Raw genomic sequence first — 24235 nt, forward strand, 5'->3', positions numbered from 1 at the left:
ACGTTCTAGATCACGAATTATGATGCCGGTTCTTACTCAACAACTATTTTTTTGTAGGGTCACGTTTTTCTCTATTTCCACTGGCTATTTTACTAATGGTAGCTGCGTACTTAACAATGCCCTTTTTGCTCAGGAAGGTAGGACTTGTCAATTGTTTACCCTTACAAAGATTTTAAGCACATCTCACTTGCTAATTGACATTATATTAATGCGGCCAATTCTATTTTAATTCAATTTAATTCCGATATTGTATCATCTTTATGTCAGCAGTTTTTTATTTAAAGGTGTGGCTTAAATTCCGTGAAACTAATAAGTCATTATGATGCAGCTGATGCTGTTTTCATCAGTTGATATGTGGAATCACAGCTGTGATTAGTTCCCTTGCGGTAGGTCTTCAGCTGCTGCCCAAGTACTGACGATGAGTGAGTCCTCCGAGCCAGTGGAATGCTGAGGCAGCAAAACAGCGTCTGGCAACGACGGCGGCTTTCCTAATGCTGAGACTGCTTTCCGCAGCGCTGCGGCGAGTGTCCGTAGTTGCTTATTACTTCGTAGTCTCTAGTTTAGAGTCCATCACTACCGACGCAATATGGCACATTCATACAGACAAACCACCATCAAGATCAGTTTTCAATCCGATCATGCACGACAGCGAGCTTTTGAAGAGGAACGTTTTCTACGTAACGACGTTAAAATTGAACCGCGGGACGTAATTGGTATCCATCTCTCTATCACGAGCAGTGTTGTCTACGTCAGGTTAGTAAGTGACGAGGGGTGCAACAGAATAGTGCGCGCAACGATCTTAAATTCAAACATTCTGATGGCCATATTGGGGCGGTCTCTATCGATCAAGCGGGGCTTGGCCTCCGTACGATACGCGTCTTCGAACTCCCTTTCGAAGTACCACGGACGTAGTCACCGCGGCTTTACAGCTTTACGGCAGAGTAGTCAGCCACATGGCCGAAAAGTGGACCACCTTTACAACGTACCCGGTTCTTAATGGGGTACGACAGATCAAAATTGAACTGACCAAACACGTACCATCCTATCTTGTCATTGGCGGATGTAGGGCGATCATTATGTATGACGATCAGCCACGCACTTGTCCCGGTTGTGGCCAAGAAAGGCACGTCCGATCGGATTGTCTCCGACTACGGCTTACTCAAATCCCGACAGGTGAGTCTATGCCTCCTTCTACTGTGACGACCTTTCCTCTCAATTATGCTGAGGTTGCACGGGCAGCAACCCTTTCCGATGCTGACCACATTCGTCCGATAGCCGCCCCCGATAGCGGGACCTTGATGGCTTCTGCAGTACCGGGTCCGGCCTCTATAACGGCGCACCCACCTGAAGATAATCACCGACCGACCTTGCAAGAAAGCATGGATGCCAGGACGGACATTGACCCACGGGTTGTGCCGACAGCGGCTTTTCTTCCAGACACGAGAGCAGCTGAAGAAATCCACCCACATTCGGATACTGAAACACACGTCCGTAAACAGAGTTCCCCGCGGAAACACAAGAGACGGCGACGTGTTCCATCGGACGAGTATTTGCAGCGATCGTCTGACATGGACTGTGGACACTCCGACGACGGTACCGGCAGTACAGAGGCTGCAGTAACATCCCATCCAACAGATCGCTATGGTGACGGCTTCAGTCCGTCCGACCCCACGGAACAGCAGGATCACAAGCAGACAGCCGCTGCCGATTCCCAGCCAGTAGGGCCGATGGAGTCAGCGCCGAGTGCTGCAGCAACCACAAACAGCCACCAACAGCCGAAGGTATTTAATGGCGACTGGGCGGACGACAGTGAGGAAAATTCCTTACCGTTCGTATCGGACGACACGTGGAGGAATTTACCCCATCAGTGTTGATCCTTTTCCGCCATAAGATACAGTGATGAGACAGCCTTACAAGGGTACTGATGGCCAACACGGGTGCTATGGATAGACCTCAAACTTATCGCGTTGTGACTATAAATATCAACACTATACTCACGCGCGCTAAGTCATCCTTGCTTCAAGATATGTTGAATTCTGCTTCCATCGATATAGCCCTTCTCCAGGAAGTGTACGTCGACTACTTCCCAGGCGTGTACGGTTACGATGCTTGCGTCTCTCCAGCTTCCTGCCACAGGCAGCGGTGTAGCTGTACTTCTTCTGGAAGTGGCGGACGATATCCTCTTTCTGCCTGGGGCAAGAGGAATGACACTCACAGTACTAGGTGTCCGCCTTATCAATATCTACACACCTTCCGGACGGACAAACGTCGCGAAAGTTCACGATTCTTTGTGGTAGACGTTGCCCCGCTCTTCCAAGGTCGCCACGACCATCTGGTGTCTGGAGGTGACTACAATTGCGTACTGGCACCCAGAGACCAAGTCCCACGACGTCATTCGTGCCCAGAACTCGAGACGCTAATTCGAGACCTGCAGAAGGTGGACACTTGGGAATAGCTTCACGGCCACTGACCGGGATTCATACACTTCACGAGTCACTCTTCCACCTTTCTCGGACCACTCAGCTTACATTTGTGCCGTCACCCTACGTTGGCAACAAGTGTGGAGAAGCCGCAGCCCGTGGAAATGAAACATCGCTCCACTGTCGTACCCGGACTGCTGCCAAGCCGTTGAGGATATTTGGCATTTGTGTAAAAATCGTCTCCGTGCATATTCCACAACGATCCGCTGGTGGTTGGACTGCGCCAAACCGGCACTGAGGCGAGCATTGATAATCTATGGTTGCGACCACGCTGCTTGACGTAGACATACACTCGACTTTTACTTCAGGGTACTGCGCGACTGCGATGCTATGGCGCCGTCTCCGTAACGACAAACGGCGGTCCACCGTGCTAAGGCTCAGATCATCGCCAATATGCGACGCCACCTAGAGGGAGTGGTAATCCGCTCGAGGACGCAGGATCAGATACCGAGCGAACGCCCGTCGATGTTCTACGTACTTCGTGAACGTAAACGACGCCAACGAGTTCTGATACGCTTCATCGACACGGAGGACGGTCGTCGCATCACCCTCCAACAAGACATAAACACAGCGTTCTACGATTATTATTCCCAGCTCTCTTCCGCTCAGACCCTAATCCGGCAGCACTGGAGAACGTCTCTCAGACGATTTACGGCACCGTCACCCCAGCAATGGAAGCGGCCTTGATGGAAGAAATTAAGGAAGAAGATGTGATCGACGCCATTACAAAAGGAGCTGTCAACAAGTCTCCGGGTCCTAATGGCCTCCTCTTGGAATTTTACATGACTTCTCAATATTTATTAGCCACCCGATGGACGGACATCTGTCGCGAACTACTATCCCCGGCAGTGCCGTTTCCTGCGGCCCTTGTGGATGGGATGAATATTCCTACTCACAAACCGTCCAGTGGCTCACGGCTGCAGGACTACCACCCGTTTACGCTATTGAACTGCGACTTAAAGATCTTTTCTAGACTGTTGGCTGCACGGATACACCAGACCTTACGAAACGTCATCTCACCCTGTCAAACGTCACTAGGAGGCGACCATAATATTCAAACAGCAGTCAGTGAATATCGTGACTTGATCTCACTAGCGAGGGCATGTCGTCTGAAGGGTGCACTGGAGGCAATCGACTTCAGTCAAGCTTTGGACCGTGTGGACCACGACTATTTGGAAACGGTCCTCCAACATATGCGTTACCCACAGTCATTCGTCACTGTCGTCATGCGACTGCTCCGTGACGCGACATCCAAGGTGATCGTCCACGGCCTTCCTACGCAGCCCTTCACCATTTCTCGATCGATACGCCAAGGCTGCCCTCTGTCCACTTTACTTTACGCTGTTGCCATGGAACCACTCCTATGCGGTCTGCGCGAACGACTAACGGGTATGACGTTACGAGGCCACACTTTCCGATGTAAAGCGTACGACGACGACCCGGTGATTGTCATCCGCAACGGCGACGACACCGCTAGCACACTGATTTGGATAGCGACATATAGCATGACCATTGACAACCGTATCAACGTCGCAAAATCGGTGGCGATGAACATCGGGGTCGGATTGTCTGAGGTCAGCCTCACCACCTTACAGTTCAGAGATACTTTGGAATGTCTCGGCATTGATTTTACAGACGATATACGACGAATCGCTGCTCACAACTTTCGACGGCTTTTACGAAATGTTCGGACTGAGATAGCCAACAACTGCCTACGAGCCCTGGAGATCGTCCAACTGACCCAGTATGTCAACACACATTTAGCATCACGCATTGCGCGCATCGCCCACATATTACCTATACCGGTGATGTTAGCTCGCCGCATACTGGCGGCTTTTGGGTCCTTCGTGAGTTCAGGAATGCTTTTCAAGATCAGATGATGAGCAGAGGGATCCAATCCTTGAAAACTGATTTTTTTTATATAAATAAACTATGTACCCTCTGCTAGGTAGTTGAATTTCCTATCGTGAGATCCCTACTCTCGAGCACAGACCCGCCGATTTTTAGATGGAGGAGGGGAGAGAGAGAGTTAGTGTATTTCCCAGAGGTGAAGGGTTTAGTTATTTTATCGATTTAAGTAATTAGTCAATGAAAATGATAGAGTGGGAGGGGGCTATTCGAGTAACTCAGGCATGAAAGTGTACTTGTATCAGCGAGGGGAAGGAGGAGGGGGGATTTGGAGGTTCCCAGAGGGGTAAGCTGTGGAGGAGGAGGGGGAGCAGGGTGAGCATGTGATTAATTAATTTGATATAAATTTGTTATAAAGTGGTGTACAGCAGTAGATTAGGGACCTGTCAATTCAAAAAGAACCATAGGGAGAATATGGAATAGAACAATAGGTTTGCCCCTGAATGTATTCCTGCCCCTTACGTAGCAACCCACACTAACACACTGTGCTCATAGCCCCCTTATCCCACTACCAGCTGACCGCTAGTTGCTTTATGCCTAAGCACGTAGCACGGTAGACCAGTAGCATTACTGTAGTGTCGGACTCCAATAAACTGCGCAGGAGACTGACCTATGTACCGTATGGCAGGCTGCAGTGGTCTGCCTGAGACAAGTTCTGCAACACTGCACATATGAACTGTTTATTTCCATTTTGAATAAAAGCGATCTCAGTTGAAATAGTTATTGTTTAATCATGCATTTTGAATTTTTAGAGCATCATCAGATATACCATAAACACAGAAGAAAGGAAAAAGTAAGTAACCAGAGGTATGGTGCTATCATCCAAAGCTCGTAACTAAAATATATAAGAAGCGGTAGATTCTTCCTTTTTAAAACTACATTTGATTGCCTTTAAAGCCTGTGTCCTTCTTATATGTTTTTAATTAATTTACTTTTTTGTGGGCTTTCATCTGCTACTCGAGCCCTAGAAGTGACTCTATCTTTGGAGTTAGCACTTGTACATTATTTTATTTGCTTAGATTCTCATAGTTTGAGCTGTCCACTTTTTAGTGTAATATTATTAAGGCCCAGATCAACTGCCATTACGCACTATTTCTGGTGCGACATACTGGTGCTTTACGAAAGTGTTCTGCTTCAAATGTTTTATGTAGCATGTCACATCAGGTCTATTTATTATTTTAATATATATTGGTTCTTTAGAAAGTCTTATTTGGTTCTCTAAATTTCTATTGTATGTATTTAATTAAAAATTTTGTTTCAAATTTACTTGTGCACACCTGTACAGTTTCCGAAACTATGCTCTACGGAGTGATTAGTCTAATTTTTTATATGCTGCGTTTAAATGTTTAAATGTTCGCAGTTTTATAAGTGAGATACTATCACTATACCGCCGTGCCAGCCAATATGTATGTATCGAAGGTAAGTTTTGCACATTCATTTTGCCTCTTCTATTGCATTTCTCCTTCATCTTTCAACGTTTTTTTAAATTACTTAGTATCTTTTTGTATAGCTATACGCCTTGTCTAGCGGGATTTTGGAGTATTCTGGTATTATACAGCATAAGAGCAAACGTAAGATGTCCTTGTAATATTTCGTACACACTGCTTTGATGTTTTTATTCGAGCTGTAGGTGATAGTACCAAAACTTTCGCTACTTATTTTTTCTTTCTTCTCTATTTATGAAAAATCTGTTGATGTCTTAAAAAGAGGAAACGCATTATTGATATGGTTGCTCTAACAGCCAGTCTGATGGAGTGGGAAAACTTTTACATTTATTTTCGTTGTACAATATTATGATGACATGTGCCATTTGGTTTCAGTTGATGCCTACGTGCGCATATAAATAAATAACTTTAGTTTCACTTTCATTAACCCAAAGCATCTCTTATACTTCAGCCTATTCCCGATCTGATTCTTTATTGTTTCTAATACCATTCAGGGTCCTCGTTTTAATGCCACATGTCAATACTAGAAACTAAAACCTACTGGAAACTTTTTTCAGCACAATAAACACTCCTTAAAGACACAGAGGAATTAAAGACTTTAGCTACCAGTGGCCATTGATTTATATCAATTTGGAAAATTGGAAAGGTGTGCCGTATCGAGATTGGAACCCAAGTTTCCTGCTTACTAGGCCGATATGATAACCGCTAAACCACACGAACACAGTGGTCACCACTATTGCACTAACTATCCAAGCATGTCTCCCATCATACTCAAATTCTCAACTCACACCACACATTACTGAAGCAGTGCCTCGCTCATTAGCATCATTACTCATGCTGTCTCTCCGATACCCATTAGAGTTAGAACTTTGCGTGCACCTGCACTGGAGGAATGATTGGTTGTGTTCACCTTAATAATACATTGTACATCTTTCGAACATCTCTAAAAGGACAGACAGCATTTTGATCATGCACCCACTATCAATCAAGACACAAATGAATTAAAGGTATTTGCTGCCAGTGGGCACTGGTTTATATCAATGGGTCACGTCGAAAATTTGTGCCGGAATGGGATTGGAATTCGTGTCTTCCCCTTACTAGGGAGATGCGCTGACCACTATACCATCCACGCAGAGTGGTTGCCACAACCACATTTATTACTATGACATATCTCCCGGATGCCTTCGGATATGTCTGAAAGAAAAGACACCACATCATATAGTTTAGGCCAAGACAGTCAATGATGCTTTCAGTGTGGATGAAACCAAGCTCTAACTCTTATGGGACTTGGCGAGATGTCATACATAATTGGGGTAATAAGCGGAATACTGCGTCAGTAGTGTATGGTATAGGTTGAGAACTTGGGTGTGATGGGAGGCATGCGTGGGTAGTCCATGTGGTTGCGGTGACCACTGTGTCTGGATGATGTAGTGGTCAGTTCATCTGCCTTGCAAGCAGGAGGCTTGGGTTCAAATCTCATACTGGCACAAATTTTAACATGTCTCACTGATGTAAATCAATGGCCACTGGCAGCTAATGTCTTTAATTCTTTTGTGTCTTAATTTATAGTGGCTGCGGAATGAAAATGATATCTGTCCTTTTGGACATGTCTGAAAGAACAGACACTGTATATAATAATTATTGATTTGGAGCCTACTTTCAGGATTACTCTATTAAATGCTTCTGTTGGTTGTTCACAACTTATCTGCACTAGAAGGAAACAGCAGAATTTCATCCAAAAATGTTGGTGAAGGTATATTACTCACATACGATATTCTTCTTCAATTTCATAGTTTAAGAATCTAAAAAGTTCTCTAGGACTGCTCAGAATATTTTTGGTGACATGCAATCTTCTTGGCTGAATCTTTCCTTTGGGAATTTCCTAGTTTTATGTAACAATAAAGCCTGATAGATTCTGTTTCATCGGTGTATGCTTTGCTGATATTTGCATTTAACCTAAAATATGTATCTCTATTTCTTAATCATGATTTGCAATCATAGCGTGACGCAGTGTAGCCTGTACCATTATCGATCAAGAGCTACTCCATTACGTATCAGCATACGAATTTTGAATAACCTCTGCAAAAACACTTTATAAAAGCGATGCAATAAAAAACACTTGATATGAAAAGTTCACATAATTAATTAAAAATAAAATGCTGGCCACTGGACGGAATTTGTTAAGTTATAGTTATGGAATTATTATTTATTGTGTATAATGGTAGTATCGTATGTATGAACAAATTGGTCATCAGTTCTATTAAATTAATGTTTCACCTTGTAATTCAGAATTGCTAGTTAAAAAATTTTCTGTTTAAAATTTTACAGGGAAATTCAAGAACATTACATTGATTCTCATATTTCGATCCCAAAATTAGCTACTTCACTGAGGAATGTGTCGTGAAGAATTATATTATATTAATTTCACAGAACATAGCCTTATTAAAACACAGCACAATCGGTTATTATACATGTTTCTTATGGATAACCCTTAAAGTAAAGTATTTTGGTTTTCCTTAATAAGTAATATGAGACATAGTATACGTAACTGCACTACAGCAGAATCTCAAATGAACATCTAAGATTTATATTAAAATTTTATCAACCTGATGAGTGGTTTTTCTCCTTTTCAGAGCCTTAGCTATATTCTGAATTTCACTAGAGATACAAGATCTGCATCAAGTAACCAATATGTTTATGAGCCTGCTTCGTTCATCCAATGTAATACTTACAGACGTAACCATCTTACGTCATTTATCTGTATGTATTATGTTAAAAAAGTGATTTTTTCAAGGAGTGGATGTTAAACATTAACACTTACCAGCAGTTAATACATAATTTTAATTTCTCAACTAATAGCACATTTACACAAACGGTGAGATAAGATGCAGATTAAAGAAGAAACGATCTAAATGACGAATCAACTATTTTATTCCGAATATGAATCAGTTTACTGTGAATAATAAACAGAAACAAACAATCTGGTGATCTTGCTTTAGCTTTCTCTTTCAGGTGAACTTTATACAGCGTCAACCACCTAAAATTTGCACACCAAATATTGCAGACATTTAAAGTGCTATAGATGTTCGGTTTCCACAGAATGGACTAGTAGTAAGAGGTTCGTATTGTTAACCAACCAACAGGTTGCAATAATTCTTAGAAAGTGTGTTTTCTGTGCAAAGAATAACTTTTTTAATGGATCAGTACCTACTGATATTAACAAACTAAAGGTGGAATAAATTACAATGTCAGTGGCGTTCATGTTCAAATGGCTCTAAGCACTATGGGACTTCACATATGAGGTCATCAGTCACCTAGACTTAGAACTACTTAAACGAATCTAACCTAAGAACATCACACGCATCCAAATCCGAGGCAGGATTCGAACCTGTGATCGTAGCAGCGGCGAGGTTCCGGACTGATGCGCGTGGAATCTCTCGGCCACAGCGGACGACTGGCATTCAGGATTATAGTGTGAATCATTACGAGATTCCATATTTTGAAAAGTTCCCACATAGATATTTGTACAGCACAACTAAGGAACAACAAAAGTACATACCTTTGTTATGTGGCTTCCGACTAATAACAAGATAATTAACCATCACAGAATGTCTTCAAAATGACCGCCTGCAGTGGCAGTCCACGCTTCCAGTCTGGTATGGAACTACTGCTGCACACGAGCTAGCATTTCATTGGAGATGTTTAAGAGGACTGCAGTAATATATCTTTGCATATTATCGGGCGTAGTTCATGTGTCTTTGTAGACAGCGTCTTTCAGTATTCCCCACAGTAAAAAGTCTACATGTGTCATATGAGGAGAAGCCAGCGATGAATCCCACGATTTCGAAACAATTCGTGGAGACATGCTACATTACTTCGTTCACTCCGGGCTGGTCAGCCATCATGTTGGTACCACAGATTCTTCCTAGTTTGCAGAGGAACTTCTTCAAGCATCTGTGGTAGATTCTCTGTTAGGATGCTGCGATACTCGTGCGCCTTCAGTGTTCCGTCTATGGAAAACGGGTGTATGAACTGATAGTTCATGAGCTCACACTACACATTTGCACTCCACAGGCGCTGAAGTTCTGCCTGCCGAAACCAGCAGGTATTGGCAACATACCAGTAGTGCGTCTTTCGGTGGTTTACCTGGTCACGACTGATAAATGTGGCATTGTCACTAAACAAGATATATTTGGACTATATGGTCTTAATGCCCATCTACAGAGGTTAACACGATTGCCATTATCATTTCTATGCAGCTCGTAATGGAGAAAGATGTGACAGGAATGGAACCTACGCGCTTCAGTCTGGAACCACGCGGTTGCTACGGTCGCAGGTTCCAATCGTGTCTCTGGCATGGATGTGTGTGATGTCCTTAGGTTAGTCAGGTTTACGTAAGTTCTAAGTCTATGGGACTGGTGACCTCAGATGTTAAGTCCCATAGTGCTTAGAGCCATTTGAACGATTTGAATGGAACCTAGGTCGATGGACAATGTGTAGGACAATTTCCTGACTCATTCCACTTTCTTGTGCGATTGTGGGGAGATAACATGTGGACAACAGCAATAGCAGCACGGACATGAATTACCCATGGTCTTTCATCATTTCCTTCTGTTATTTTGTTTAGGTGTTACACTACCACTTTCAGGTAAGTGGTTGAAGAGGCTGATGAATAATTAAGTTTTGACATGGTTGACTTGTATCGGCATATCTTGCCGCATGCACCGTACAAGAACGAACAGCTTTCTTCCTACACTCTCCACACATCATGAGCATGTTGGCTTTTTCTGCATTAGTAATTCTTTGCTTCCATTCTCCACTTATTGCTTGGACTGTCACAAGCTAAGGAACTAGCAAGTCGCAGTGCACTCAAGGAACACACAAGCACACTGTAAAGAAACACAACATTATTGTACATAGCAACTACACAGGTTGAGTGGCACATAGAAGTGTCGATGTGGAAACTTTCCAAAAAACGCCATCTCATAAAATACACACACTATGATCCTGTAACAAACACCACTGACACTCTTTCATAGCCTACTTTCACTTTGTTAAAGTCAGTAGGTATTGTGTTTGCACAAAAAGTAAATTACAAGCTTCTGACTTCAATACATTGTGTGAAAAACGCATACCATTAACCCTTTCCATTTCCGCAATATCAGTTTGGGTGATTACATTCTTCATTCTTCCTTTTCTGAGGTTTGCAATAATGCAATCGTTTCAAAATATTGAATTTAACCGTAAATAATATTTTTAAGTGACTGGCTGCCCTTTCTATCCACATTAGCGTTACTTTCAATGTACTTTGCAGTATCTGGTAGGATGTACGAAAAGTTTTTAAACAGCTTGCAGGATACTGGTAGTACTTCTAATTTTCTCCAGGCGCGCTCCTTAGCCATTGCGGGCACTGAGACAGCAGCAACCACACTGGGGAACGCACTCGTCCTGCTGGGTCTGCACCCCGAGTGGCAGGAGGCTGTGTGGAAGGAGGTGGACGATGTCTTCAGGCGGGGAGGTGCCTATCTGAGGACGAGCACCGAGAACGATCTTTCCAAGTTCAGAATAATGGATGCCGTTCTTAAGGTGAGTATTACTCCCATCACGCTTGTATATCAGCTATTTACTACGTGAGCATACAATTAAAAGGAATAGCTTGTGAACATTTGAATGTAAGATTGAATAATATAAGTTCGTTATGCTGCTAGTTTTGTGCAATATTGTGCCAGCAATTCTACATGACGGTAATTTACAGGGTCGCTTGCAATAGATATGTTTCTAAATCGCGACGGTCATAGCGCCTTATAACGATTTTGTTTACTGCTTTGGTAACTGCAACGACAAAGATGAAAGATATACAATTTTTTTACGCTGTTGGCAACCACAACGGCAAACCTTCAGTATCCTCCAGTAACAAAACGTTAAATCTAATTTAACCTACCTTACTCGTCATCGATATTTCAACCTGAGCAGTTCCGCTAATGCCGTAGTCAGCCAGTAGCAATCGTTTCTTTCCATAACCAGGATCCACTCTAGTAGCTACATCTGTCAACAGAGTTAGCAACGTGTGGCAAGGTATTCTGGCAGGCGTCTCTTTTTATGAACGATTTCAAGGACTTCCACTAGCACTCGATGGGCAGCGTCTGAACCGACAGATCTTCTGTAGACACGAAATCCACAAAATAGTTAAAAAATAATAAATTCATGGACAGTTCCTTCTTCATTCAAAGTGTTTCACGATTTTCTGCCGTCGGTAATGACTATTATTCCAAGCAAGTGCTTAATAAGAGGAACTGAAGTTAGTTTACTCCTATAATATACTTTCACGAGGAAACACTTTCGAGATTCCCCTTTCTATACCTCCATACATCCAGAGTTGCTATGTTTCGTTCTTAAACATCGCCCTTTCCGGTATTTTCGAGATGGGATGAGAGATTCGTCTATTTCCACAGTTTTGTTTTCGCCACATACAGGAACACTATCATTAGTCAAAATTATATACCACACCTCACGGCAAAGCCGTCATACACGCAAACAGTGTTAGTTGATAATCCAGTTTCTGAAGCTGTGTTTCCCAGTGTATATTCCGTAATCCATCAAGAAAACAAAATGTTACTTTGCTGGACGGTTAGTTTACATGAATTGAAACCCTGTTTCTTTTCCTTATCATCGTTCTCTTGCGACAATTTGGCGGAATATATCTGGAATGGGAAGTCAACAGCGTTCGTTGTTGCATCCAGTTTGACACACTCCTCCCCCTTAGAATTGACGCAATTCCTAATGTCATCAGTCGTCAGCAGACGGTATTTCCAGCAGTACTGTAAATAATTTTTAACAGTGCATAGTCTTGGAATTAATTCACGCCTTGCAAGAGTATTAAAAGTCCGCACGATATCATCTTTATAAGACAACTGAAATTAGACGTTCATTTGCCAATGAAAATCTATCTGAAACAGTCGCAAAACTCTTGCAGTTTTTTTGCAGACGCTGTTGCAACACTCCCAAGTGGTGGTATGTACGAACAAAATAGATATCTGTCGCCGTGTTAATCCTGTTGTCGATGTATATCGCTTACAAGCGATCTTAGACGTAACCCATTGAATACGATCCTGAGAATTAGGTACAGGGTAAATTGGAGATAGATAGGTATGAAGCGATTGTGTTTAAAGATCTTTAAAGAAACGAAATTATATTGTCCATTAAATTTCGGGTATGCAGCCGCGCAAATAAAATTTCCTCCACTGATATTTCGGCCGCGTGTCGTCCGGCCATCCATTTAAAAATGCTCTTGTGGTATGTGAGCTCTCCTTGCAAATTGTCTTTATCGGATGTACAGTGCGCCCGATGCACTAAGGTCTTAAGGACACCTATGATCTGTGAAGGGTGATGGCAGCTACTGGCATTAGGATACAGATTTGTGTGTGTTGATTAAATCGAATGAATTTTCTTCGCAACAAATTCGTAGAGCATTCGATGCAAAACCTAAAATGCAGGTATGTGGTGGGGAAGAAGATAGTAATTCCTTCAGATCTTGTGCGTTTTTGCTCTATGTGGGTGCTCTTTCGGGCTGCAATCCCCCAGCGTCGTCGGTTCACCCAGTTGTGACGGCAGGTGCACGAGGCCTAGGCCCCGCACGATCTCGACGACGGATCGTTGATGTGGTCAGCATTGGCGGCGAGCGAGTCTGCCGCAATGTCTGCTAATCCTGGGTTGATGATTGACAGCAGCAGCAGAGAGGACCAGAGCTGGTACTGTCCCCTCACGTCTGCTGCTGGATGGGCCGCCCTTACTGCAACATCTCCTTAATGAAGATTAACATGTCGATCACCGAAGTGAGCGCTACGCAGCGACCCAGTACACATCTAACTGCGAGTGCCTGGTTGATATCAAAGCAGGCGTATTTGAAGGAAGCACGGGCGACGTCCTGACGTCATGCTCGTTTGTAATGAAGGCATTCGTTCCACTTATACTGCTGATTTATCTGTCATACTCGCCCCTTAGGTGTTCTTGTGACAGAGTTACGTGCTGTTACGGCAGACTTACGCAAAGTTATGAAAAGCAGTACAGCTGACGCTATACCTCTGTCTTACACTCTACGAAAGTCTCCGTCTAACACAAACCCTCTCAGTCCTGTTGTGTGTAAACAGGCCATAGCCCCTGTGTGACGACACATTCCGATACATGTAAAATCCTCCTACCTCTTGTCTAACCTACTGCCTCTGGCTCTCGGCATAGGCAACGAACCTTTGACAATATTCCACGTTTACAGCTCTTTACTATTCCGCGACACTACAGGAGGCATTGATTTTATTCCCACTCTTTCTTACGAGACCGACTGTCCCAGATGAAGAAGGGAAATTTGGTATATCCTGACTGTTGTCACAAAAACAGACCCAGCATCTCCAAATTACCACGCACCAACCAGTTGTAATCCTCATAATGAACATCAGTAAGATGCACCTTCATGTTGTCATACGTTTTTTTCAGGTGCAGTTATTGAGGCATACATGTCACCACTGTGAAGCAGATCTTTCTTCAGGATTCTCTTAGATGATTCTATAAACAATCTCCTGTCATTTGGCACATACGGAATGTGTAACTCACGTATCAAACGTTGTACATCACTGGAGTATACTGACAAGTCGTTTCGAGCAAAATATTGTCTGAATATCAAGTCTCTTTTTCTGTAAATTTTAATCGAACGTACCAGCTGCTCAAAAATGTCTTTCATGCAGTCTTAACACTGGGAGCTCGTCTTTGTTCTTCGTCAGTCCTAAATCACAGACTAATTATTTAGGTATGGCTTAGTGAACAGAAGAAGGTTCTCATCTGTGCGTACTTCAAAATCAGTATCATCTGTGTAATGCACAGAATCTCCTTCTTCACTGTCGCCTGCATTTAGTGTCTGTGGACGCTGTGGTATAAGTATATCCAGGCAACGAATGCAGATATGCGATTTGCATAAAATGTGTTTCAGTATTATTTTCGAATATAGGTGGTGAAAATTTATAAAGAGCCCCTACATTTCCGTAAAATGTTTTTGCGATCTCACAGTCTGTTGCAGTGTGTCGACACTGTGTTCCACACATTTCGAAAAGTGGTTTCAGTGACAGGTAGTATTCCTGTCTGTCAGGAAACTGATCGCACGTGAAAGACTCATAGCACAGGTAATTAAGTGTAAGACCAATGTATGGTGCACTGAAAGTATACTCATATTTGAAATTTCATCATATTCTTTACTTTTTATGGTGTAGTACTTGATTCAGTTTCATCTTTGCGGCTCTGTAGCAGCATGTGATGTAGATATCCTGTAACATGAGCATTCTGCAGATTTAACATGTCGGCAATTGACAGGAACTGAGACTTAAATATTTTGCACAACTCTAGTGGACCACTAACAGTCCCATTTTCACAAAACAGAGCTGTAATATGTAGGGCACTTATTTTCTGCTCTGATAGCTCTTTCACAACTTACAATATGGTTTTAATTTTGGTATGAGAAATTTCTGTGATGTATTGGCTTAGTATGTCTGATGACACATTACTGTTATTTTCAATAATATCTGTAGTAAAATTCTGTCTGTCCTTTATATTGTCATGGAACTTCTGTTCCCTCCTACATCGTATTCTAATGCCATTAGTTGTACAAAACATATGCTTAATGGTACTGCATATGTACTTATGTTTTGTAATCGGAAAGAGCCACTAATGATGTACCAGCAAATAAATTAGGTAGAGTCAATCGTCTATTATCTGTCACCGAATAGATTCCTGTATTAACATTTGAATAAATGCGTTAGTATTGTCGTTGAAGGCGTCAATGTTGTAGACTTCTTGCCAGGTTAGCTCTTCGAGAGTGGTTTATATGTTTGTATTTAAAGATTACTGTTATCTTTAAATCTTTTGATTATCACTTTGGGATACGGCTCTGCCTTTATTCATTTGCACATTCATCCACCCAGAGATCATCTTACAATGATATAGGATTATACATTGTGAAACAATGAAAATAAATAGCTAAGCATATAATACACACAGAACATATAAGTTTGCTTTAAGAGGATAGATATGTGCTCGGCATAGCTTTCATGAAGGAACATTGCCGGCATTTGCCTCAAGTGACTGAGAAAAATCACCAAAACCGAAGTCGGCATGAAAGGACAGAGTAAGCTCTATCCTCTCGAATATGAGGTCGGTGTCTTCACAACAGCACTGCCTAATTCGGTTGGTCTGTATTGTAATGTTTTTTGATATAAACACAGTTTCAGTCTTAACTGCTTCCCAAGTCAAGGACTCCCGCTGATGACTCCAAAACCACGAACTTGCCGTTGTACTCATTGCACTTACTCCAGTCCGTTCGAAAACCTGACTCTAGTCTGTTCGGCAAAATGGCCCTAGTTCATCCGAAAAACTAATTCTAGGGCAATAAACATTCCCCTCAGTCCACCTGAGAAACTGACCTCTCCTGCCATGATGAATGAAATACAACTCAAGAGAATGAAAAGTCATTGCTGTCATATAGACTTTGGTGGGCGATTTTCGTGCAGAAGCTTCACAGTATGGGACAAGGGGATCTAGTTATCCTCTTTCATTAGCAAAGCAATGCTAAATCAGTGTGTGCGCGATTGATCGGCCTCTTCACACCAAGCACAGAGGATTGTGATACATTTAAATTGGATGACCAAAATGAGCAAAAGCAACCAGCTGTCTCACACTTAACTGGCGGTGTCATAGCGTCTCTATCTTTGGTGTTCCTTCATGAAAGGCAGAAATGTGACACTCAGCCGGCCGTTGTGACCGAGCGGTTCTAGGCGCTTCAGACCGGAACCGCACTGCTGCTATGGTAGCAGTTTAGAATCCTGCCTCGGGCACGGATGTGTGTGATGTCCTCAGGTTAGATAGGTTTAAGTAGTTCTAAGTTCTAGGGAACTGATGACCTCAGATGTTAGGTCCCATAGTGCTTAGAGCCATTTGAATCATTTTTTGTGACACTCAATTACCCTCAGGGGATGGCAGCGGTGGCCCCTCATCGCCTGTCCTCTGCTAGACTACGCCCCCTCTCTCCTCACAGAAGCATGAAGCAGGCCGCAGACGCACACACCGAGTGTGCCATCAGCTGTCAGTTCAGAAATACCAATCCATACGCTGAGATCGAAATGTATTTTATCGAGAATGATATTTTCACATGCTAATCCATGTCCTCGCAATATCCTTTTTTTCCACGAGTTCTAGTTCTGGAAGGTTATCAGAAGAGCTTCGGTGAAGTTTGGAAGGTAGGAGACGAAGTACTGGCAGAATTAAAGCGGTAAGGACGGGTCGTGAGTCGTGCTTGGGTGACTCAGTTGGTAGTACGCTTGCCGGCAAAATATCCCGAGTTCTAGTCTCGGTCCGGCACATAGGTTTAATCTGCCAGGAAGTTTCAAAATGTATTTTATCAGAAACTTTTGTTATTGTTCACCAAAAGTTTGGTTTTATTATATATGACGTTACACTGGTGCGTCCTCTTCGATGAATGTCTGCCTCATATTTTCATGACTGCATGATAGTACACTATACGGAGTGGCACAATGGTTGATGTACGTAGATGATCTGAAGATGCCAATTTGAATTGTTGAAACTAATAGTCTATAATTCTGATTATTACGATCTGTACAAATAAGACTTCGCTAGCAAGAAGACCACATTTTTCAGCCTGGTAGTTATGAGTAGCGAGATGTATAGTAAAATGTGAGCAAATAAAGAATGTATGAAAACATTGTATTGCGACGATGTGAATTAATAATATCACCTTGGACTTCCAGCGATTAAAATTCCACGAGCTTCAGACCGAGCTCTCTTTGGCCATTGCTGCTGCGGGAAAGATGAAAGCGGAACGAAAACATTACCATATTTGTCGAAGAAGCGATCAACAGTGACGTTACAGTGAGCGAGCGTGGCAATACCCCGATCAGCCAAAACATTATGACCACTGCCCACCGAACGCCTGGTTGCGCTGCGGGCACGTGATGCGATAACGAAGGTGTATAAGCGGATCAGACACGATCGGGGAATCAGCCTAGCGTAGATGTGGGCTGAAAATATGGAAATTCATTGAGATAAGCGATTTTGACAAAGGGAAGATTATTATTACGTAGATCCAGTGAACGAGTATCTCGAAAACGGGTCGAATGTTCACGTGCTACTCTCATGACCATCCACGGATAGGTGTAGAAGGACAGTGGACCTACTATTAGGCGCTAAATGGCTGGACATCCACGGTCTCCAAGAAAGTGGTATCGATTCCCGGCGGGGTCAGGGATTTTCTCGGCCTCGTGATGACCGGGTGTTGAGTGATGTCCTTAGGTTAGTTAAGTTTAATTAGTTCTAAGTTCTAGGGGACTGATGAACATAGATGTTAAGTCCCATAGTGCTCAGAGCCATTTGAACCATTTTGAACCAACGTGGTATCGGAGGCTTGTCTGCTCTGTAAAGTAAGATAAATGGTGATGTGAGGCATCTCTGCCGAAAGAGCACAATACTCGTACACGCATGACTGTTTCAGAGCACACCGTTCATCGTGCATTGTTGAACATGTCGCTCTACCACCCCTACGTATTCACATGTTGACCCAACGAATTCGTCAATTAAGATTGTGCTGGGCATGGAACCATAGTGATTCGACCGATGATTAGTGGAAATGCGTTGACCCTTTGGGTGAATTGCATTTTCGCTACACTAGGTAGCTGGTCGTCTCCACAAACGCCGTCATCGAGGTGAACGGCGACCCGAAATGTGCAGCGCACCACGGGCACAGGCTATTGGGAGAAATATTATACTGTGTGAGACATTCTCACGCCCTTGCATGGGACCTGTAGTAGTAATCGAAGATATGCCGACAGATGCGAACCACCTGCACCCTTTCATGCTTGATGTCTGCCCCGAGGGCGATGTCATCTTTCAGCAGCATAATTGTCCGTGTCTCGGAAACGTGCTGCAGTTGTTTGAGGGCCATTAAACTGAACTCACGTTGCTGTCTTGGTGACAAAACTTGCCTGACGTAAATCCTATGAAACCCATCTGGGGTGCTATCAGGTGCAATCACAGCGTACGTAAATTAGTGACCCTTTCTTTATGCGAATTGCATGACATGTACGTAGACATCTAATGCCGCCTATCTCCACAAACCTACAAACAAACTGTCGGATCCCTACAAGCCGAATCAGTGATGTATTTCGTTCCAAAGACGGACAAACAAGCTATTAAGCAGGTGGTCATTATGTTTTGACCTGTGTATAACGGCGAAGCTACGGCGACGTGACAATGGTCAAGGGGAGCTCGGTCTAAAGCTCGTACGATTTTGACCACCTGACGCTGCGGGAAGCCTAAGAAGTTTTTATTAAAGTAACGAATGTAATATTTGCTCCAGGAGACGCTGCGTCTGTATCCTGCAATTCCAAATCCGCCGGTGAGCACCGAGGAAGACATCCAGCTGGAAGGCACTGGGTACGTGATTCCACGTGACAGCCTCGTGCTCGTGTCCCTCATCCTGCTACACCGCCGGCCGGACAACTTCCCCGATCCTGACAAGTTCGATCCGGGCCGCTTCCTCGAAGGGGGCAGCGCTCGCTCGCTACCACCCGGAAGCTACCTACCGTTCGGCGCCGGCTCCCGCAAGTGCGTTGGCGGCCGCTATGCCTTCCTGGAAATGAAGACTGTGCTCGCGGCTGTCCTCCGTCGGTTCCGGATATTTCCTGGTTCCAGCAGGGAGGAGCTGGAACAAGTGGAGCTCTCCGTAAGTGGGTCGCCAGTCACTGGATTCCGTATCATCTGCATCCCGCGGAGCGACCAACCACCGAATTCTGTTCCACACGTTCCACACGCAGTAAATACATGACATTGTGTCATACAGAATGCTGTGTACAGTAATAATAATTACAAGTGATATCTGGCTTTCTCGGCATAATCTAATAATGAAATCTTCTCAGGTGATCATCCTAGAGGTGGAGTCGTCTTATCGCAACGTTTCGCTGAGTTTCGTAACCATCGTCTTTGCTTGTAGATGATAGGTACGAAACACATCTAAAAGTTGTGAGAAGGCCATGCCACCGCTCAACTGATCACCGTAGAAGATTTCACAATAACAATGGTTATGATGTGGGGATATGAGCTAATTCTGTCACACTGATTTATGGAATCCGATTTAAAGTAGTTGGCATCTGACAGCTTGTGGACTGGACTGTTACCGCCAGTAATATACCGATAGAGTAATATACCGATAGGACGCTGGCACGGTAGGCTCATACTATGTTGTCACTTCAAATGCCCAAAGAGTTGTGCCTTCCAGTACTGAAGTAGGAAACTTTTTGGGAAACGAAAGTAACACCAAATTTTTTTTAAAATATAGCTCCGACCATAAGAAACTTAAGAACAGATTTCGAAATGTCTAGAGGCACTATAAGGATGTATACCATATGCGACTTTTTAAGTAATTTTTGTAAGACATCGAGGCTTAGGCTTCCTACCTAGTAGGAGTTGACAAAAGAGCGAAAAGAAATACTGTTTTACGAACGCTATAAATAGCAAATGGGAAAACACTACCCAACTTCTTAAAATCTGTTGGTGAACGAGGTAGTTTGGTAATCAATGAAAACAACTAAATCAGTGAGTTCAGTAGTTTTACATGTACGTCCTGGTAAGTTTCATATTGTCTCCCGGACAGTAAAATTTCATCCGTTTCGAAAAAAGTATTTATCTCTGCTCCTAATTACACTAAAGAAAAAATTATGACATGGTTAGACGCACTGTGGAGACCCATCTGTGAATTTTAAAAATTTTGAAGCGATTTTTGTAGTATATTTTAAAGTAGTTTTCGATCAGTGCAAAGAGCGGAGAACTCTGATGACAGTTGGCAGATAGTACTACTCGCGATAACGCTCTAACTTCCTGCCGCCAGCTTCATATGCTAACTAATTAAAATAAGACTTTTGTATCTACTGTACCTTTAAATCGTTTCGAAAATGTTTAGTTATTTTACTTAAGTTCATACTTGATTCATTAGTCATTCTTCTTCGAACATTGTACACAGCATATACGTCTGTAATGACATTCAGGGCACATATAATATGTCTTGTTAAGAAAAATTCCTATACATAGGTCACTTTCAGGAACTTGCTTCATAAATATTGCGGGAATTGAAAGTATTATTGATGTACGGTTTTCATAGAATGGATTGGTAGTTAGAGGCTCTTATTTTTAGGCAGTCAACAGATTGTAATAGTACTTAGAAAAACTATTTATATGCAAACATACATTTTGTTCAGACGGAACAACGCCTATTAACGTAAACAAACTAAAAGTAGGGCAAATAAGACTGTAGGAGGTGTCTGTTGCAGGATCGTTTGCGAGATGTAGTATTTGGAAGGTTCCCACATTGACTCTGGTGCAATAGCTGTGGTAGCACACACTAAAATTCGGATCAGTAACGAGACAATTGATAATGACAAATGAGCACCGGCAGTGTCAACACACGATTCCCCTTTAGTATGGAACGACTGCTGCACAAGAATTTCAGCAGAGATGTCGGAGCAGGTTGCAGTAATACGTCGTTACATATCATCGGGTGTGGTTGGTACATTCTTATAGATTGCAACTTTCAGTTTTCTTCACAGATCCCGAGATCGGGCTGGCTAAGGCACTAGTTCTCTGCGTCTAATACAACGATTTGGCTCAAATGGTTCAAATGACTCTGAGCACTATGGGACTCAACTGCTGTGGTCATCATTCCCCTAGAACTTAGAACTACTTAAACCTAACCAACCTAAGGACATCACACACATCCATGCCCCAGGCAGGATTCGAACCTGCGACCGTAGCAGTCGCACGGTTCAGGACTGCGCGCCTAGAACCCCGAGACCACCGCGGCCGGCACAACGATTTGGAAGCAATTCGTGAAGACATGCTATAGTACCACGTGCACTAATGGATGGGCAGCCATAATGTTGGTACCGGAAGTAGCTCCTAGTCCACAAGGGAACATGTTCTAGTATCCGAGGCCGTGCTGGGTAGCCGATCGGTCCAGGGCGTCTTGTCACGTTCCGCGCTGCTTCCCCCGTCGGAGGTTTCAATCCTTCCTCGGGCATGGGTGTGTGTGTGCCGTCATTAGCGTAAGCTAGTTAGAGGTAAATTAAGTAGTGTGTAAGCTTAGGGACCGATGACCTCAGCCGTTTGGTCCCATAAGACCTTACCACAAATGTCCATTTTCTAGCATCTATGGAAGACGGCCTGTTAGGAGGCTGCGATAGTTGTGCGCTTTCTGTGCTCCGTCCATGAAAAATGGACATATTAGCTAATGGGCCACTATTCCACAACACGCGTTTACACACTACGGGCACTGATGTAACATCTGACGAAGGCAATGGGTATTGTCAACAGACCAATAATGTATGTTTCGGCCGTTTACATGGCCATGATTGGAAAATGTGGCTTCATCACTAAACAAGATATGTAGCACATTTGGAGTATTCTCTCTTAATGCCCATGTACGGAAGTTAACACGATTATCATAACTGTTCCCATGCAGTTTTTAATCAACTGCAGCAGCAGCAATAACATTCATTTCTCCTTCTTCTGTTGTCACTTGTTTCCTTCTATTACGTCGTCTAGGTGTTACACTGCCACTTTCACATAACTGGTCGAAGAAGTTGCTAAATAATTCCGAGATGGGTGACTTCTAGTGGAATATCTTGCCACCTACAACTTACAAGAACGAACTGCATTCTTCTTACGCTCTCCGTGCGCTATAAACACGTCGAGTTTTTTTGCGTTGGTAAATCCCAACGTCCACTCACGACTTCTACTTGGACTATCACACACTAACTGATTAGCAAGTTGCAATGCACAAGTACACTGTAAGCAAATATAACAACATCCTACCTACGAACTACACAGGTGGCTAGCGAAGCTGAGTGTTGATGTGGAAGCGATTGGCACTAGAATTCTTCAACAAACACCGCTGATATTCTCATTTTTTCCCTACTTTTAGTTTATCAACGTCAAAGGGGGTTGTTCAATTTAGAAAAGTGTATGTCTGCACAAAAATAGACTTTCTACGTGTTATTACAATATCTTGATTTTGTGACAGTAAAAGCCCCTTACTCCCAAACCATTATCTGAAATATGTACGTCAGTAGGACTTCCATTTCCGCAATATTTACGGTGCTAGTTTTAGGTGATTCTCTCTTCATTTTCTTCAGTTAATAAATTACAAATGTCACTCCCTGAAGACGGTAAAGTGAATGAGAAAACTATACAGTACTTAATGATACTTTTATTGAAAATAAACAACAAAACATTATCACCTCTCGTGATTTCCTGTCATTTGTTTCACTGCTGCCTCAATACATGTATCTGTTTCCATATTTTCTTTTTACTTCTTAAGATGAATTAAATACTGATAACAAGACCGCTTCAGTGGGATTACCCAACGGCGGCCAAGCCAAGACTGAGCGCCTCAGCGCGTGAAGCGCTCTTCATTACAGTGTCACCAACTGCCACACAAAGAGAGTTCTATACTTATAAATAAATAGGAGACCTTACTTTTGGGATTACCCTTTTAGAGAGCACTGAATCTCAAATCCTGTAGGTACGGGAAGTTGGCTAATGCCGGAAATAAGTTCGGCCGGAATGTTTACAAAGGACCTAACCGTGTTCAGAAATAGGTTACATACAGTGGGTGTTGGAGTGTTTATTGCTGTCAGTAGTAGTTTACTTTGTAGTGAAAGTGAAGTAGATAGTTCCTGTGAATTAATATGAATAGAGATTATACTTAACAACCAGAATAAATTAATAATTGGTTCCTTTAACCGACACCTGGACTCAGACGATACGGTGGCTGAATAGTTTAAAGAAAACTTGAGTCTCATTTCAAATAGGTACCCCACTTATGCAACTAGGTGTTGATTTCAATCTGCCTTCGATATAGTGGTGAAAATAGACGTCGTAGGTATGAATCGTCGTCCGAAATAGTGCTCAATGCTTTCCCACAAAAATACTTAGAGCATTTAGCTCAGGAACTGACTGGAAGTATAAATGGTTGCAAAAACATACTTGATCTCTTAGCAACAAATAATCCTGATCAGATATGGAGCATCATGACGGATACAGGGATTAGTGACCACCAGGTTGTTGTAGCGAGAGTGAATATTGTAACATTCGAACCCACCAAAAACGAACGCAAAATACATCTATTCAAACAGCCGATGAAAATTAAGTTGACATCTTCTTAAGAGACAGTATCCACTCTTTCCTATTTAAGTATGTAAGTGTAAAGCAGATCAATTTGCAAAATTTTAATTTAATACGGTTGAAACCCTTTATGTAAAATTTAAAAGTGAATGAATTAATACATGGCTAAAGGCCTCGCAC

General features: G+C 42.9%; 1 protein-coding gene across 1 annotated transcript in view; it reads left to right on the plus strand.

Annotated features, from left to right (window-relative positions):
• LOC126355419 (cytochrome P450 4C1-like) overlaps nt 1-23152 on the plus strand; it is a 114253-nt gene extending 91101 nt beyond the window's left edge. The window contains exons 5-6 of the mRNA XM_050005723.1: nt 11219-11419; nt 19239-23152. Of these exons, the coding sequence (XP_049861680.1) occupies nt 11219-11419; nt 19239-19706 (669 nt within the window). The 3' untranslated portion in view covers nt 19707-23152. The remainder of the gene's footprint in view (nt 1-11218; nt 11420-19238) is intronic.
• Nucleotides 23153-24235: the final 1083 nt, after the last annotated feature.

The sequence above is a fragment of the Schistocerca gregaria genome, chromosome 3 (assembly GCF_023897955.1).
Source record: "Schistocerca gregaria isolate iqSchGreg1 chromosome 3, iqSchGreg1.2, whole genome shotgun sequence".
NCBI lineage: Eukaryota > Metazoa > Arthropoda > Insecta > Orthoptera > Acrididae > Schistocerca > Schistocerca gregaria.